General features: G+C 52.0%; 1 protein-coding gene across 1 annotated transcript; it reads left to right on the forward strand.

Annotated features, from left to right (window-relative positions):
* Positions 1–152: 152 nt before the first annotated feature.
* Cdc37 (cell division cycle 37, HSP90 cochaperone) lies at positions 153–10,165 on the forward strand. Its single transcript, XM_090337350.1, has 8 exons — positions 153–387; positions 6,418–6,693; positions 7,121–7,229; positions 7,324–7,439; positions 7,532–7,654; positions 7,930–8,112; positions 8,208–8,279; positions 9,637–10,165. Exons 1-8 carry the CDS (start codon positions 286–288, stop codon positions 9,790–9,792), a joined length of 1,137 nt encoding a protein of 378 aa, XP_090193476.1. The 5' UTR covers positions 153–285; the 3' UTR covers positions 9,793–10,165.
* Positions 10,166–17,239: the final 7,074 nt, after the last annotated feature.

Genomic DNA, 17,239 nt, shown 5'->3' on the forward strand with positions numbered 1-17,239 from the left:
TCAAAGAGGCGGAGCTTCGGCGGGAATTCCCGGGGCTGCGTGACACGTGCGTAGGGCCCTTTAAGGCGGGCCTGGTTGCCAGGGCCGCCGGCACCGTTACCAAGGACGTGACGTCGGAGGGATGGGCGGGGCGCGCGTGTGTGGAGGGGTCCAGTCGGAAGCGGAAGAGGCGGGGCTTCGCAGCCTGAGGCTCCAGCACTACTGCTGCCGCCCCTGTCGCCGCCGCCGCCGCCGCCACCACCGCCGATACCGGAACCTGAGCGGGGCCTGGGCCGCTGAGGTAAGATGGTGGACTACAGCGTGTGGGACCACATCGAAGTGTCCGACGATGAGGACGAGACGCACCCCAACATCGACACGGCCAGCCTCTTCCGCTGGCGGCATCAGGTAGAGCGTGCGCGCCGTCCCTCCCCGTCCCCTCCTCCCGGACCCCGCTCCTCACCCCGCCCGGGGGCCCCCGCAGGCGGACACTGGGCATTTCTGTTGGGATTTGCATGACCCTCGATTCGCCTCAGGGATCCCCCCGCCGCGGCCCCCTCTCTCGCCCAGCCCTGCCTGGGCGTCCCTGAGACCCTTGTTCTCCATTTCAGGGGTCCCCCCTTTGCTCTCTGGCGAGGGACTTAGGGGATTTTATTCTGACCTAGACTCACAAGCTCAGCTTTGACGTGGGGGACCCCCCCCACCGCTCCCCGCAATCCCAGGGACCTTTCACTTACACCCAGGATGTTTTCTGGGGGAGTCAGACCTGCACATTGTAGACGATCCCTTATCCTGCTCAGGGACTCGCTTTTGATTGGGGGGATCCCCCTAGAGTACTAGCGTCTGTTTTCCCCGGGTTTTGGATCCAGGATTCTCATTTAGAGATCTTACTCCTGGTCCGGATCTAACAAGGAACTTGGGGTCCTATCTCAAGATTTTCCTGCTCTGTGATACCAGCACCCCCCCACACACACACACACCCCACCACCATCCATGACCCCCTTCGACCCCTCCCAGGACGTGAGGTTTCGAAAGCCACCAGCTCCATCCTGAGGTAGCATGGAGTTCCAGCCCCTCCTCTGGCCTCATCTCCTGTGGACCCTATTTCCCATTATTCCAGGAAACCCCGCCCATCCAACTTCCGCCCCCGACCGGAGCCTCTTCTCCTGCCTAGTTTTGTAGACCCCCCCCAACGCTGCCCACCCCCAAAACCATCTTCCTTTGCCATCACTGGAAGTTGTCACTGACCTCCAGCAAGCCAGGGACCCCACCCCGCAAATCCACCTTGCTTTTCCCTTCCATTTCTAACTCGATGTGCTAGTCCCTGGCATTCAGATTGTCCAAATTTAATTCAGAGATTCTTGGTCTGAGTCCAAAATCACTACTGCTTTCTTCCTTCCTTTTTTTTTTTTGTCGGTCGTGGGGCTTGAACTCTTGTCCCTGTGCTCTTTAACTCAAGGCTACCACCCTACCCCTGGACCACACAGCACCACTTCTTGTTTTCTAGTGGTTAATTGTAGAAAGAGAAAAATCGATGTAACTAGGACAGATACTCCCCCTCCCCCACAAGTCTGGGTGATCCATATCTCACCACCCTTCTTTATATCCAGCAGTTTTCAGGGACTAATGAAATGGCTTGATGACCCAGTTATCCAGCTTCCTGTTCCCCCAAATCAAGTGCTTATGTCCATGATATTCAAATGGAAGACATAAACCTCTCCAAACTTTCCAGTTAGGAATTTCTTTTTTTATGTGGGTTGGTAGGCTTTAACTCAGGGACTAGACACTGTCTCTGAGCTCTTTTGCTCAAGGCTATTGCTCCACTTTTGCTTTTCTGGTGGTTCATTGGAAATGAGAATCTCACAGACTTTCCTGCCCTAGCTGTCTTTGAACCACAATTCTCAGATCTCAGCCTCCTGAGTAGCTAGAGTTACAGGTGTGAGCCACCAGTGCCCAGCTAGGAATTTCTTGTATCCTCCTTCCTTGTGGCAACCCAGAAATGCCTATAAAGGTCTTTTTTCCACTTCCATTTCTGAGTGTGCCTTGGTTCCATGCACCCCCTTCCTCCCCCAGGCCTACCTTGGAAGCCAAAGTCTCCTGGGCAAACCACTGGAGTGTGGGAAGAAAGAAAGTTCCCATACTTCTGTGTCATGCTGTGTATAACATTTCATCGTAGAATATTTAATACTTAAGTAGATCTCAGCAGTCTATTCTTAGGAATATCTATTTGTGTCACATAAAGAGGTTAATCTTACTACTGCCTGACAATAGTTTAGTCTTTCTGCGGGTATGGCCTCCCCTTCCTTGGTGGGAGGTACAGCTTCTGGTCTGGGGTTGAGGCTCCCATAGGGAGGCAGGTGGCCCCAGTACTGCAGCCTACCTTCAGAGCTGGGTTCTAAACTCAGCTCTGCCCTTTCTTGTCTCAGGATGTGAAGTGACTCAGAACTTCTCAGTGCCAGTGTGAGAGTCTGGGTCTCCAGGAAGTCCAAGCTGGCTTTGAACTCAGAATCCTCTTGTCTTAGCCTCCTGAAACTTGGGTATTATAGATTATAGATTTTTTTTGTGGGGGGAGGGGGGAGTGTACTCATTGCACTTGACCTCAGGACTTGGGCATTGTCTCTGAGCCTCTGTGCTCAAGGCTAGTGCTCTACCACTTTGAGCCACTGCTCTACTTCCAGTTTGGGAGTGGTTAATTGGAGATAAGAGTATCACGGATTTTCCTAGCTTAAAACTGAGTCCTTGGATTTCTACCTCCTGAGTACCTAAGCTAGCATTACCACCAGCAGTTCCTGGTCCCCGGCCGTGTGTGTGGCTTGAACTCTGGGGCCTGGGCTCTGTCCCTGAGCTCTTCAGCTCAAAGCTAGCACTCTGGTACTTGAGCCACAGCACTGGTTCACTGGAAAGAAGGGTCTCATGGACTTTTGTCATTCCTCAGATTGAGATTTTTTTGGGGGGGGACGAATCCTGGAGCTTGAACTCACCACTTCCCAGCTTTTCTATGTATGTTCTGGGGAATTGAACCCAGGTCTTCATACATGCTAGGCAAGCTCTCTACTACTAGGCCACACTTCCGGGCCCAGATTGAGATCCTTTCAAGGATGAAATGAAGCTGTGGGCCTAGTGGCAGAGTGCTTGCTTAGCATGCACATTTCTTGATACCACATTCACAGAAAAAGCTAGACACGGTTCTGTGATTCAAGTGGTAGAGCTCTAGCCTTGAGAAAGCCCAAGGACACTGCTCAGGCCTTGAGTTCAAGCCCCAGGACTAGCAATAAATAATAAATTAATTAAAGAATGAAAGGATAATGGAGCAGGGGCTGCTGACTAGGGTCTATAATCCTAGCCACTCAAGAGGCTGAGCTCTGAGGATCATGGTTCAAAGCCAGCTTGGGCAGGAAAAGCTGTGAGACTCTACCTACAGTTAACTAGCAAAAAGCTGAAAGTAGAGCCACCAGCCTTGAGTGAAAAAGCTAAGGGATAATACCTTATGTTCAAGCCCCAATACTTGTACCCCCCAAAAAAGAAAGAAAAATTGCGAAGGACTGAAAGGGGAAGAGGGAATCTCTCCCAGCCCCCTCTTCTGCTCTCTGTTACCATTAGTGGTCTTGTTGTTGTTGTTGTTGTTGTTGTTAGTTGTGGGGCTGGATGCTGTCCTGAGCCTCTCTGTGTTCTATGCTATAACTCTACCTGAGTAGCTAGGATTACAAGTGTAAGCCATCGGTGCCCAGCCAACTTCTGACTTCCAGGTTTTTGAGTGTTTAATTGAAGATATGGGTCTCGAGGGGACTTTTCTGCCCTGGCCAGCTTTGGAACCGCCAGCTTCAGATCTCAATTTCCTGAGTAGCTAGGATTACAGGCGTGAGCCCCTGGCACATCAGTGCCACATCAGTGGTTTCTTATGGCTCTTTCTGGGTGTATCACTGAGATTCCATGAGCCTCAGTTTCCCTATGTTGAAGGCAGGACCATGACACCTGTAGCAGCCTTTTCCTCCTGGAGCTTCTGCCCTGCCCTGTGTGCCACAGCCACGCCCCCCCCCCCAGTTAATGTCTGGGCTCTGGAGACTGCTGTCACCCCCAGCTCCATGTGGCCTTTTTTCTTTTGGCTTTGGTGTCCCTGGCGGTCATTCAGAGGACACTGGGGAGAGTGGAGGCCATCCAGCAAGGGCCCAGCAGGTTGGCAGCTTCCTGCCATCCCAAAGCTCAGCCAAGGCACCCACAGACAACATCAAGAAGGTTCCTGAGTGACATAAGCCCATGGCCGGGCTCTGTCTGACTTGGGGTGGGGGGAGTTGTCTAGGCTCAAGGGGTCTCACTGCTCCCTTGGGCTCAGAAAGCACAGTAGTCAGTGATAGCCACTAAGGCCTCAGGGCTGGCCAGGAGACACTGAGTAATGTCCGAACCACGTGTGCTGTTCAGTCTCTTTCAGCACTTCTGGCAGCCCCAGTTCCCAGAGAGGCAAAGCAAGGTCCAGAGTGAGTGAACCTAGGTTGCCTGATGGCAGCTGAGCTGGCTGCTGTGTGACACGCCCTTGTCAGAAGGCAGAAACAGAGCTGAGCACTCCAGGGAGCTAAGCTGTCTTCAGATTGGTCCCCAGAGAGAGGCTGTCCCCTTGGGTAGCTGGGAATGACAGTGGCCACCTCTGGGGGTAGGGGCTGCCCTACCTAGAAGGTTTCATTCCAATATTTCCTTTGCTCCTACTGCACATAGTTGCTGCCTTGTGATAATGGATAATTCCATGAGTGGCTTTTTTTTTTTTTTTTTGAAGTTGATCATGGCACATGAACTCTGGCCTGGGCACACTCGTTTTGCTCAAGGAGCCAAAGTGCTCCTTCAGTTTTCTGGTGGTCAATTAGGCTGGCTTTGAACCACCATCCTCAGATCTCAGCCTCCTGAGTAGTGGCTGAGATTATAGGCAAGAGCCACCAGTGCCTGACCCTGGTAGATTTTTTTTTTTTAAACTGGCATTGAAGTCATAGCCTTAACCTCGGGTGCCATGTCTCTAAGCTGTAGTTATTTCCATTACTTTTCAGATAGGGTCTGGGTTTTGCTTACACTGAACTTGCACTGTGATCCTCCCACCTCTTCCTCCCAGTTAGCTGGTACCTCTGCTGTGTGCTATCTTGCTCGATTTATTTTTTATTGTTTTATTTTTTTTTTTGCCAGACCTGGGACTTGAACTCAGGGCTTGAATATTGTCCTTGGGCTTTCTCAAGGCTACCACTCTACCACTTACTACTTGAACCACAGCACCACTTCTGACGTTTCCTTTTTCTTTTTCTTTCTTTTTTTTTTTTTTGAATTTTTTATTTTGTAATTATTTTATTTATTTATTTATTTATTTTGGCCAGTCCTAGGCTTGAGCTCAGGGCCTGAGCACTGTCCTTGGGTTTTCTCAAGGCTAGAGCTCTACCACTTGAGCCATAGCACTACTTCCGGCTTTTTTCTATATGTATGATACTGAGGAATGGAACCCTTGTCTTCGTGCATGCTAGGCAAGCACTCTACCACTAGGCCAAACTCCCGGCCCCTCTATTCTCTTTTTAATAAACTTTTATGTTTTACAGTGGTCAGGAAATCACATGAGATCCCGGTAGGGTAGTACACTCTGGGCTTCCCAGCTACTTGTCAGGTGGAGGCAGGAGGGTCCTTTGAACCCAGGGTTTCCTGGCAGCCTGGGCGATTTTGGGAGATCCTGTGTGAATGAAATAAATAACAGGAGGGGTTGAACACTTTGTTGTAATAACCTTGCGTTATAAAATAGCATTACATCAGGAGATTTTTTTAGCTTTACTGCAGGCTAAGTTGGGAGTTGAGGCTGCAGGTTTTATCAGCACATTGCCTTTTTCCTGGTGTGGGATTGTCACATGACCCCACCTTAAGTCAGGTCTCAAAGACCCCTCAAGTGTCTTACAAGCGCAGATTGGAGCGGGAAGGGTTTGAAGCCGGGTATCTCTTAGTGCTCACTCAGGAGCCCTGGGTAGTGAGGGCAGCTGGGGCCAAGCAGGGGTGAGTGGTGGAGAGAGCTGGTTGGGACCAGATAGGATGAAGGTAGGGCTGCCCACCAGTGGCTTGGGGTCCGGATAGCTGGTAGAGGAGGATTGGGGAAGCAGCTTGCAGGGGTGGACAGCAGGCAGGTGGATGGAGCTGAATGGCCTCTGCCATGGTCCTTGGCCAGGCCAGGAGTGGACAGAAGTGAAGAAGCAGGTAGAAATGAAATCCCAGGGACGGGGCAGAGCCCAGGGAGGAGGCAGGCAGGAGATGGGTGTGGCCTTTGGTGACATGGGAGTAGCTAATGCAAAGGCCCTGGAGTTACAAGAGGAGGTAGTTGACACGGTGGCAGGCCTTGGCCTGGCGCGTAGCCAGGATAGCCACCAAGGATTTGGGACAGAATGGGGACCTGGCGGGAGCCAGGAGTGATGCGGTCCCGCGTGCCCGCAGGCTCGGGTGGAGCGCATGGAGCAGTTCCAGAAGGAGAAGGAGGAGCTGGACCGGGGCTGCCGCGAGTGCAAGCGGAAGGTGGCGGAGTGCCAGCGGAAGCTGAAGGAGCTGGAGGTGGCCGAGGGTGGCCAGGCAGAGCTCGAGCGGTTGCAGGCCGAGGCACAGCAGCTGCGCAAGGAGGAGCGGAGCTGGGAGCAGAAGCTGGACGAGATGCGCAAGAAGGAGAAGAGCATGCCCTGGAACGTGGACACGCTCAGCAAGGACGGCTTCAGCAAGGTGGGCGCGGCGGCAGAGGGGCCTGGGGGCCGGCACGCATGCGCGGGAAGCCCCGCCTCGAGGGGCGGGGCAGGGCGTGGGAACCACTCGGGTCCAATCAGGCCCGGTGGGGGGCGGGACTAGCTGGGCCTAACAGGTGCAGGCTTTGGGTTTGCTGCCTTCAGCACTGTCTGAAAGAATTGAGTGGGACGGGGTGGGGACCCCGGGCTTTGTGAGCGGGGGGCGGGGGGCAGTTATTGAAGCACCCCACCGGTCCCCTCTGATCTGCCCCAAGGCCCACGCCCACGCTCCCGCCACCTTGATGCACATGGCGTCGCCACCAGCTCCACCGTGGACGGGATGGGCGCGGCGGCCGCGGCCCCCGCCCCCGCGCACCCGGCGCCCCGCAGCCGGACCCCAGCCCACTCCCCCTCTCGCCCTGTCACAGAGCATGGTGAATACCAAGCCTGAGAAGGCGGAGGAGGACTCGGAGGAGGTGAGAGAGCAGAAACACAAGACGTTCGTGGAGAAGTACGAGAAGCAGATCAAGCACTTTGGTGAGTGGGGTGGGGAGGAAAGGGTCCCCCAAGAATGGAAGATGAAGCCAGGGAGGGCAGGCCCTTCTAGAACTTTCCCCGTGTCCTTCCCTAGGCATGCTCCGCCGCTGGGACGACAGCCAGAAATACCTGTCGGACAACGTACACCTGGTGTGTGAGGAGACAGCGAACTACCTGGTTATCTGGTGCATTGACCTCGAAGTGGAGGAGGTGAGCCGAGCCCCGTGCCGGGCTGGCCCCTGCTGGGATACTGCCTCTTCTTGAGCGGCCCTTGGTGACCTCCCGCCACTTCCTCCTGGCAGAAATGTGCGCTGATGGAGCAGGTGGCCCACCAAACGATTGTCATGCAGTTCATCCTGGAGCTAGCCAAGAGCCTGAAGGTGGACCCGCGGGCCTGCTTCCGGCAGTTCTTCACCAAGATCAAGGTAGGGGGTCCCGTACTCCACAGATCAGGGTCCTCAGTGGGACTCAGCCTCCGTGCTGGGGGACAGGTGAGACGTGACAAGCTGGCTGCCAGAGTTTGAACCTGGAGCAACAGGAGATCTGCCCGTGGCTGCGATTTGGGGGAGTAAGTGCATCTGCACGGTTGTTTGGGGTGTCTTTTTTTTTCCCATTCGGACACTTAGGAAAGCAGCTGCCTCACTGAGACTCGGGACAGGGGCGGTCCCTGGTCCCTCAGTAAGCACCCCATCCTCCGCAGACGGCAGACCGCCAGTACATGGAGGGCTTCAACGATGAGCTGTCTGCCTTCAAAGAGCGCGTGCGCGGCCGCGCCAAGCTGCGCATCGAGAAGGCCATGAAGGAGTACGAGGCAGAGGAGCGGAAGAAGCGCCTGGGCCCCGGTGGCCTGGACCCCGTGGAAGTCTACGAGTCCCTCCCAGAGGTGAGTGTCCAAGGCTGGGGGTGGTCGGGGGGGTCCCAGGCAGTTCAGTGGGTCTCAAGGCCCTGACCCCTGATCTTTGGCCCACGCCCCCTCAGGAGCTGCAGAAGTGCTTTGACGTCAAGGACGTGCAGATGCTCCAAGACGCCATCAGCAAGATGGACCCCAGTGTGAGTAGCCGTCTTCTGGCCTCCGAGTGTGCCGGGAGGGGTGGGAGTGCAGTGTGTGTGCCTGGCACCGGCCTGGGTACTGGTCTTGGGACTTGAACTTTGCCTAGGCACTGTCCCGTAGCTTTTACAGTTGTGGTGCTCTACCAATTGGACCACTTTCCACTTCTGATGTTTGGCTGGTTAACTGAGAGTCTCCTGGACTTTCTTGCTTGGGATGGCTTATAAACCTTGATCCTCAGATCTCATATCCTCGAGTATCTGCAATTGTACAGGTGTGAGCCAGCAACACCTGGCCACCTTTATTTTATGTTTTATTATTACTATTTTTATTTTTATTTGTTTGTATATTTTGTCGGCCCTGGGGCTGTAACTCTGGGCCTGGGCATTGTCCCTGAACTCTTCAACTCAAGGCAAGCGCTCTACCACTTGAGCTTCAGCACCACTTCCCATTTTCCAGTGGTTAATTGGAGATAAGAATCTCACAGACTTTCATGCTAAGGCTTGCTTTATACTTCGATCCTCAGATCTCAGCCTCCTGAGTAGCCAGGATCATAGGTGTGAGCCACTGGCACCTGGCTGTTTTTTATTTTTTTATCTTTTATTTTTGCTGGTCTTGAGCATGAACTCAGGGCCTGAGCGCTGTCCCTGAGCCTCTGTGCTCAAGTCTTGAACTCTGTTGCTTGAGCCGTAGTACCACTTCCTGGCTTTTTTGAATAATTTGTTGGAGATGAGTCTCCTGGGGACTTTTCTGCCCAAGCTGACTTCCAACCACAATCCTCAGATCTCAGCCTCCTGAGTAGCTAAGACTACATGTGTGAGAACTCAATGCCTGGCTACCTTTCATTTTCTATTTTATTTATTTGTTTGTTTGTTTGTTTTGTGGGTCATGGGGCTTGAACTCCGCCTGGGCGCTTTCCCTGTCCCTGAGCTCTTTAGCTCAAGGCTACCACCCTACCCTTGAGCCAAGCCTCACTTCCTGTTTTCTAGAGGTTAATTGGAGATAAGGGTGTTGGGTCCTTTTGTGCCCAAGCTCGCTTTGAACCTTAATCCTCAGATCTCAGCCTTCTAAGTAGCAAGGATTACAGGCAAGCCACTGTGCTTGGCTCTGACTCCTTTTGAAATTGAAATGAATTAAAAATTTGAAAGCTCTGCTTCTGGGCAAGGATACAAATGTCTGCCTGGTGTATCCTGGGTTCAATGCCTAGCACCAAAGACAAATTCCTTCCTTCAAGCCCACACATGGGCTCCGTGGCCTGCGTGATCACTGCCTGCCGTGCTGCACATCACAACCAGGACACAGATTCTGGGCCACCAGGTGTGCCCGGCCTGCCTCACCCCCTGGTCCTTCCCCTTGCAGGAAGCCAAGTACCACATGCAACGCTGCATCGACTCCGGCCTCTGGGTCCCCAACTCCAAGTCCAGCGAGGCCAAGGAGGGGGAGGAGGCGGGCCCCGGGGACCCAGTGTTGGAAACCGCCCCCCAACCAGGTGACGAGAAAGATGTCAGCGCCTGACCTCCCCTCCAGCCACTGCCACCAGCGGGCGCCTCCCTGAGGGCCTCCTGCACCCCTTTTCAGAAAAATGAAAATAGTCTCCCCAGTTCCCAGCTTCCTCCCCTCGCTGCTCTCCCAGCCCCACTCCCAGGGCACCCCTTCCTCCCCCTCCCCCAGAGTGTCTGCTTTGAGTCAAGGGGCCTCACTGCCTGCAGCCCCATCAGCATTATGCCAAAGGCCTGGGGGTCCAGGGAGGGGCAGAGGTGGTCAGGCCCATCCTCTGGGTTGGGGTGTGTGTGCCAGCCAAGGGGCCAGCACTGTGGGTCTTCACGTCACGGTCCCTCTGCTGTCCGTTCTTCTATGAAATGGTCTAATAAAGGATGTCAGATGCTCATGGGGGCACAGCCCTTCCTTTGTGGGGGGCAGGTGTGGAACTCGGTGGGCTTGCTGCTGCCTAGTTCCCATCTCCATGCTGTTCCACCACCAGTTTTCTTCCAGGTGCCACTGCGTCAGAGGAACCCCCTGGCTCACTGTCCCTTCTTTCCCCCTCCCCACAACCCCCCCACACACACACACCAACCACACCTCCACAGGGGATCTGCGGTCTTGCAAACCAGGGGTCCCCATTACTTCCTAAAGCCTGTTGCCACCTCCCCCAGGCAGCCACCAGAGGGCGTCTGTGAGGTTGAGTCAGGGCAGTGTCCCCAGGACCTCCCTGAATCCCTCTTCTCAGGGCCAAAGCCCTTGTGCTCCCTGCAGGGCACAGGGCTCCAAGTCTCATACCTGACACCCTTTCTTCCCAGCCTACTCACGCTCAACTGAGCCATGTAAACTTTATATTTTCTGCCATTTATTTTTTATTATGTTATTATTAATTTTGTGTGTGGGGGGGTGTGGGGCTTGAACTCTGGGCCTGGGCACTGTCCTGAGCTCTTCAGTTCAAGGCTACTGCTCTACCCCTTGAGCAACAGCACCATTTCCCGTTTCTAGTGATTAACTGGAGATAAGAGTCTCCTGTTCTTTATTGCCCAAGCTGGCTTTGAACCATGATCCTCAGTCTCCTGAATAGCAAGGATTACAGGTTTAAGCCACCATGCCTGGCACTATTTATTTTTTGACCGTCCTGGGGCTTGAACTCAGGGCCCGAGCACTGTTCCTGAGCTGCTTTTGCTCAAGGCTAGCACTCTACCACTGGGGTCACAGCACTACTTCTGGCTTTTTCTGTGTCTGTGGTAGTGAGGAATCAAACCCAGGCCTTCATGCATGCTAGGCAAGCACTCTACCACATTTTCAGCCAACCCACTTCCATCTTTTTCTCAGTTCATTGCAGACAAGAGACCCATAGACTTTCCTGCCTGGTCTGTCTTCAAACCACAATCCTCAGATTTCACCCTGGTGTTTTTTTTTTTTTTGTTTTTTTCCTTGTTAATCGTGGGGCTTGAACTCTGGGCCTGGGACTCTATCTCCTCCCCACCCCCCAGCCGCTGCTCCAAGAGTTCGTCATGTCCAGGAAAGACTTGTCATGGAACCCACAGCTCAACCCCATCTCCCAGAGTGGCCCAGTCCTAGTTCTCACCACGTCCCTCTCCTTGCTGACTGGTGCATTAAGCTTTCCCCCATGTACCAGAGGTTCCGTCAAGGCTCAAACAGATTCTCTCCTAACATGGGAGGCAAGGGAGCCTGGCACACAGTAGGCCCTCAGGAAACCTTTGCCAAAGCAATACATGAAAGAGCCACCAGACCTGCTGGTCTTGAGCACTACCACTAGGTGGCAGTGGCAGGCTGCACAGAGTGACTAAGATTATTGGCAGGAGCCACTGGCACCTAGCTGAGGAATATGTTTAAATAAATAACCACTCACCCTGGACTTTGCCAAACCTCCAGCCTATTTGCTTTTAGTTATTTTGGGTGTTCGTTTCTTGCTTTTTGTCCAAGCCATTGTGTACCACGGGACTGCAGGACTGTTTATGCTTCATAAATAGCTGACGTGGCAGGTGTACAGCACCATATCGCTGGTGGATTGTGATGGGGGTCTATCAGCTGTCAGGGCTAGTGTGGAACCATGATTTTTCTAACCTGCCTTCACAGTAGCTGGGCCCAAGCTTTGTTTTGTTGAGATAGTTTACTACATAGCCTTGAGACACAAGCCCCTCCTGCTTCTCTTTCCCAAGATCTCCGTTGCAGCTCAGAGTCGCACAGTGGCAGAGTTGAGATTTCATCGTGGGTTTTTCAGTGCCAGTCTTTGGCCACGTACCTGCTTTTTCCTTGCCGGGTTGCCCGTGTGAAATTTCCCAGGGGCTTTCAGTTCACACGTGTGTCCAGTGGGACGGGATTGTGGAAAGAGTCCCAGGAAACTTTTGACTCCCCTGTGATACAAGGGAGAGCTATCTGTAAGCTCACCTCTCCCACTCGTAAAACCCACCCAGGGGATCTGTTGTAACTTGCCAGCTCCTGGCTTTCCCCAGGTCTGGTGGGAGCTGCTGGCTAATTCAGGGGAACTCCCTCTGTCCTGAAATACAGCCAACCATCCTACTTGGCCCTTGTCACATGGAAAGTCCCCAAGCTGGGAAATCCCCTTAAGGCCCTGGTGGTTTGTGGGGCCTGCAGAGCCCTGGCCAGGTCTAAAACCAGGAAATTCTAGAAGAGCCGAGTCTTCCTCGGCTCCATGGTCTCTCCTCCAGTATCAGGTGTGAGGGGTGTTGGGGGTTCAGCCCTGCTTTGAAAGAACGAGGGCAGGGCAGGAGGCAGAGCTTGAAGGAGGAGCCCTTGGCACCAGTGAAGCTGAGGGTCAGTCATGGGAAGAAGAAAGCAAAAACATCCGAGGATCCCAGTGCCATGGGCTCAGGCCTGCCATCCTAGCTATTCAGGAGGCTTAGATACACGAATCACGGTTCAAGGCCAGCTTAGGCAGAAGTCGGTGAGACTAAGCTACCAGGAAACTGTCCAAAAAAAAAAAAAATGCCACAACTAGACCTGTAGATCAAATCGTAGAGTGCTAGCCTTGAGCCAAAAAACCAACAACAAAAAAAATCAGAGAGGGAGGAAGGAAAGAAGAAAAAAAGAGAAGCCACTTCGTTGTACTAAATGCCAAGCTCGTGTCCCCCTCTACTTAAGAGTGACCTGTGGGGTTTTTTATTATTATTACTGGGTTTATTATCATGGTTATTGTCATGAATTATGGCACCTAATATTTCCTGCAGTTCCCTGGGTGGATGCCCCCCCTCCCCTAACGATTCACTGTCAGAATCCTGAGCCAATGCCTGGCCTCAGGTCATCAGAGCAGCCTATTGCTTCTGGCACCTTCTGTTTCCTGCCTCTGAGCACTGGTGGGAGCCAGCAGTTGAAGAGGAAGTCTGGGCCGGAAGGCCGTGGCCAGCCCTTCCGCCACACAAAGGACAGTGGCCAGGGCATGTCTTCAGTGGCTCCTGATTGCCAGGCATAATTCCAGGAACTGAGCAAAGAAACAGACCCTTTCTCTCTTTCTTGGGGCTAACATTCTAGAACAGAATAGTTGCACTAAGAAACTTCACCCTCCTGCCAGGAACTCATATCTGTAATCCCAGCTAATAAAGAAGCTAAAAATCGCAGCATCCCAGTTGGAAAACAGCCCAGGCAGAAAAATCTGGGAGATGCTTTCATAGGGCTTGAGCTCTGGCACTGTCCCTGAGCTCTTCAGCTCAAGGCTACTGCCCTACCCTTCAGCCAAACCCCGCTTCCTGTTTTCTAGAAGTTAATTGGAGATAAGAGTCCTTTTGTGCCTCACCTAGCTTTGAACCTTGATCCTCAGATCTCAGCCTCCTGAGTAGCTAGGATTACAGGCATGAGCTACAGTGCCGTGCTGAGGTTCTTTTCTTTTTAAAATTTTTGTCAGTCCTGGGGCTTGAACTCAGGGCCTGAGCACTGTCCTTGGGCTTTCTCAAGGCTACAGCTCTACTACTTGAGCCACAACATCACTTCTGCCTTTTTCTATGTATGTTGTGCCAAGGAATCGAACCCAGGTCTTCTTGCATCCTACTCAAGCACGCTACCACTAGGTCAAACTTTCAGCCCCCGTATGGGAGGGTTTTGTTTGTTTGTCGGTGGTGTGGCTTGAACTCTAGGCCTGGGCACTGTTCCTGAGTTCTTCAGCTCAAGGCTACTGCACTATCCCTTGAGTCACAGCACCACTTCCAGTTTTCTGGTGGTTAACTGGTGATGTTTCCCCCCCCACCCCGAGTCCTGGGCTTGAGCTCAAGACCTAGGCACTGTCCTTGGACTTTCTCAAAGCTAGAGCTCTACCACTTGAGCCTCAGCACCATTTCCGGCTTTTGTCTATGTGTGTGGTACTGAGGAATTGAACCTGGGTCTTCATGCATGCTAGGCAAGCACTCTACCACTAGGCCAAACTCCCGGCCCCATGGTGCTAAGTTTTACAGTCTTTAATGCCCAGTCTGGTTTTGAACTGTGATCTTCAGCTCTCAGCCTCCTGAGTAGCTAAAATTAAAGGCATGAGCCACTGTGCCCAGCTCTTAGGAGATTCTTACCTCCATTTAACTACCAAAAAGGATGTGAGCTGAGTGTCTATCTGTCCACACACACATGCATGCACACAACGTTGGGGGTCATGCAGGCTTAAGAGGAAAAATGAAGCAAGGAAGTAGGAGCAGAGGAAAAGTCTTGTTGATTTAAAACTAGAAGCTGAGGGGCCAGGAGCTTGGCCTAGTGGTAGAGTGCTTGCCTAGCATGCACGAAGACCTGGGTTCGATTCCTTGGTACCACATACTTACAAAAAGCCAGAAGTGTGTGAAAGGCTATCAATGTATGTGAATTAATGCACCTTCTATCTGGCAAATATCATGTAACCCTTTTACTAATTACAATAAAAAAAAGAAAAAAAAAGCCAGAAGTGGTGCTGTGGCTCAAGTGGTAGAGCTCTAGCCTTGAGAAAGTCCAAGGACAGTGCTCAAGCCCTGAGCTCAAGCCCAGGACTGGCAAAAAAAAAAAAAAAAAAAGTGACCCCCCCGGGCCAGGAGTTTGGCAGGCACACTAGGCCATGCTCCCAGCCCAACACTGCAGGTTTTTTTTTTTCTTTTTTTTTTGCCAGTCCTTGGGCTTGAACTCAGGGATTGAGCACTGTTCTTGGGCTTTCACAGGACTAGAGCTCTACCATTTAAGCCACAGCACTACTTTTGACTTTTTGCATGTATGTGGTATCGAGGAATTGAATCTGGGTCTTTATTCATGCTAGGCAAGCACTCTACCACTAGGCCATGCTCCCAGCCCAGGTGTTTTGTTTATTGTCAGTTTTGGGGCTAGAACTCAGGGCCTGGATGCAGTCTCCGAGTTGTTTTGCTCAAGGCTAGTGCTCTACCACTTGAGCCACAGCACCACTTCTGGCTTTTTACTATGTATGTGGTACCGAGGAATGGAACCTGGGTCTTCATGCATGCTAGGCAAGCACTCTACCACTAGGCCAAACTCCTGGCCCTCTGGTGTTTTATTGAAGAGTCTCATGGAAGGCAGGGCGTGGTGGCTCACTCCTGTAATCCTAACTACTCAGGAGGCTGAGAGCTGAGGATCAAAGTTGAAAGCCAACCCAGGCACAGAAGGACCTAAGACTCTTATCTCCAATTAACCTCTAGAAAATGGGAAGTGGGGCTTGGTTCAAGGATAGGGTGGTAGCTTTGAGCTGAAGAGCTCAGGGACAATGCCCAGGTCCAGAGTTCAAGCCCCATGACAACCGCCCCCCACCCACAAGAGTCTCATGGAGCCCTGTGCGCTGGCTCACACCTGTAATCCTAGCTACTCAGGAGACTGAGATCTGAGGATCTTGATTCAAAGCCAGCCCAGACACTAAAGTCATGAGAATTTGTGCTTGCCTAGCATGCACAAAGACCTGGTTTCGATTCCTCAGTACCACATACATAGAAAAAGCCAGAAGTGGTCCTGTGGTAGAGCTCTAGCCTTGAAAAAGCCCAAGGACTCAAGGACAGTGCTTAGGTCCTGAGTTCAGTCCCCAGGACTGGCAAACAAACAACAACAAAAAAAGATTCTTCTGCCTAGGCTGGCTTTTAACTTCGATCATCAGATCTCAGCCTCCTAAGTAGCTAGGATTATAGATCTTAGCCACAGCTCCTAGCAGGTTTTGTTTTTGTGCCAGCCCTAGGGCTTGAACTTAGAGTCGCCCTGGGTATTGTCCCTGAGCATTTTTTTTTTTAAATCAAGGCTTGTGTTTTACCATGGAAGCCACAGCTCCACTTCTGGTATTTTTGGTAATTGGAGAAAAATCTCATGGGCTTTCCTGTTGATACTGACATCAAATCATGATCTTCAAATCTCAGTCTTCTGAATACTTAGGATTACAGGCATGAGTTACAGACCCCTGGCTTTTGTTGTTGTATTGGTTCTTGAAGTCAGGACCTGGACATTGTCCCTGAAAACTTTTGAACAAAGCTGGTACTGAATCATTTGAGCCACAGCTCCACTTCTAGCTTTTTACTGGTTAATTGGAGATAGGACACTCACAGACTTTCTTGCCTGAGCTGGTTTTGAACTATGAACCTTCTATCTCAACCTCCTGAGGATTACAGGTGTGAGCCACTTGTGCTTGTGTTGTTTTATTTCTTGGCCCAGACGATTTGTGGCTTATAATTTAACATTTTTTTTTTGTACTGGAAATGCAACCCAGGGCCTCCTGCTTGCTTGGCAGGTGCTCTACCACTTAAGCCAGAGCTCCAGGCTGGCTTTGAACCATGATCCTCAGATCTGCCTCTTGAGTAGCTAGGATTACAGGCATTAGCCCTCAGCCCTCCATTTTGTTGTTGTTGTTGGTCTTGAGGCTTGAACTGTGGGCCTGGGCCCTGTCCCTGAGCTCTTCCGCTCAAGGGTAGTGCTCTACCACTTTGAGCCACAGTGCACTTTCAGTTTTCTGGTGGTTAACTAGAGATAAACAGTCTCACAGTCTTTTGTGCCTAGGCTGGCTTTGGACTTTGCTCCTCAGATCTCAGACTTCTGAATAGCTAAGATTACAGGTGTGAGCCACAGATACCTGACTGTTATTGCAGAGAGTCTCCCTATGTTGTTAAGGCTAGCTAAGAATTCCCAGGATCAAGAATTCCTTCTGCTTCAGCTTCCCCAGTATCCTGTAGCTGGAAAGCCAGGCAGCCTCTGCCAGCAACCATCCAGAAACAGCACTCTGAAAAAAAAAAAGCTTCTTAAGGCTGGATGTCAGAACGCGGCCATTCAAGAGGCTGAGCTTTGAGGATCAAAGGTTAAAAGCCAGCTGGGGCAGTGAAGTCCTTGTGACTCCTTATCTCCAATTAATACATCAAAGAGCCAGAATTGAAGCTGTGGCTCAAGTGGTTGGGGACTAGCCAAAAATGCCAGAACTGGAGGCCCTGGGGTGGGGCAAAGTTTAAGTTCTGGTACAGTTATGCACCTCCCCGCTCCTCCCCCAGCCACTTGAGTTCAGAAGCAGATCTTCTGGAGT

This window comes from Megascapheus bottae, chromosome 1 (genome assembly GCF_031878675.1).
Source record: "Megascapheus bottae isolate mThoBot1 chromosome 1, mThoBot2.hap1, whole genome shotgun sequence".
Taxonomy (NCBI): domain Eukaryota; kingdom Metazoa; phylum Chordata; class Mammalia; order Rodentia; family Geomyidae; genus Megascapheus; species Megascapheus bottae.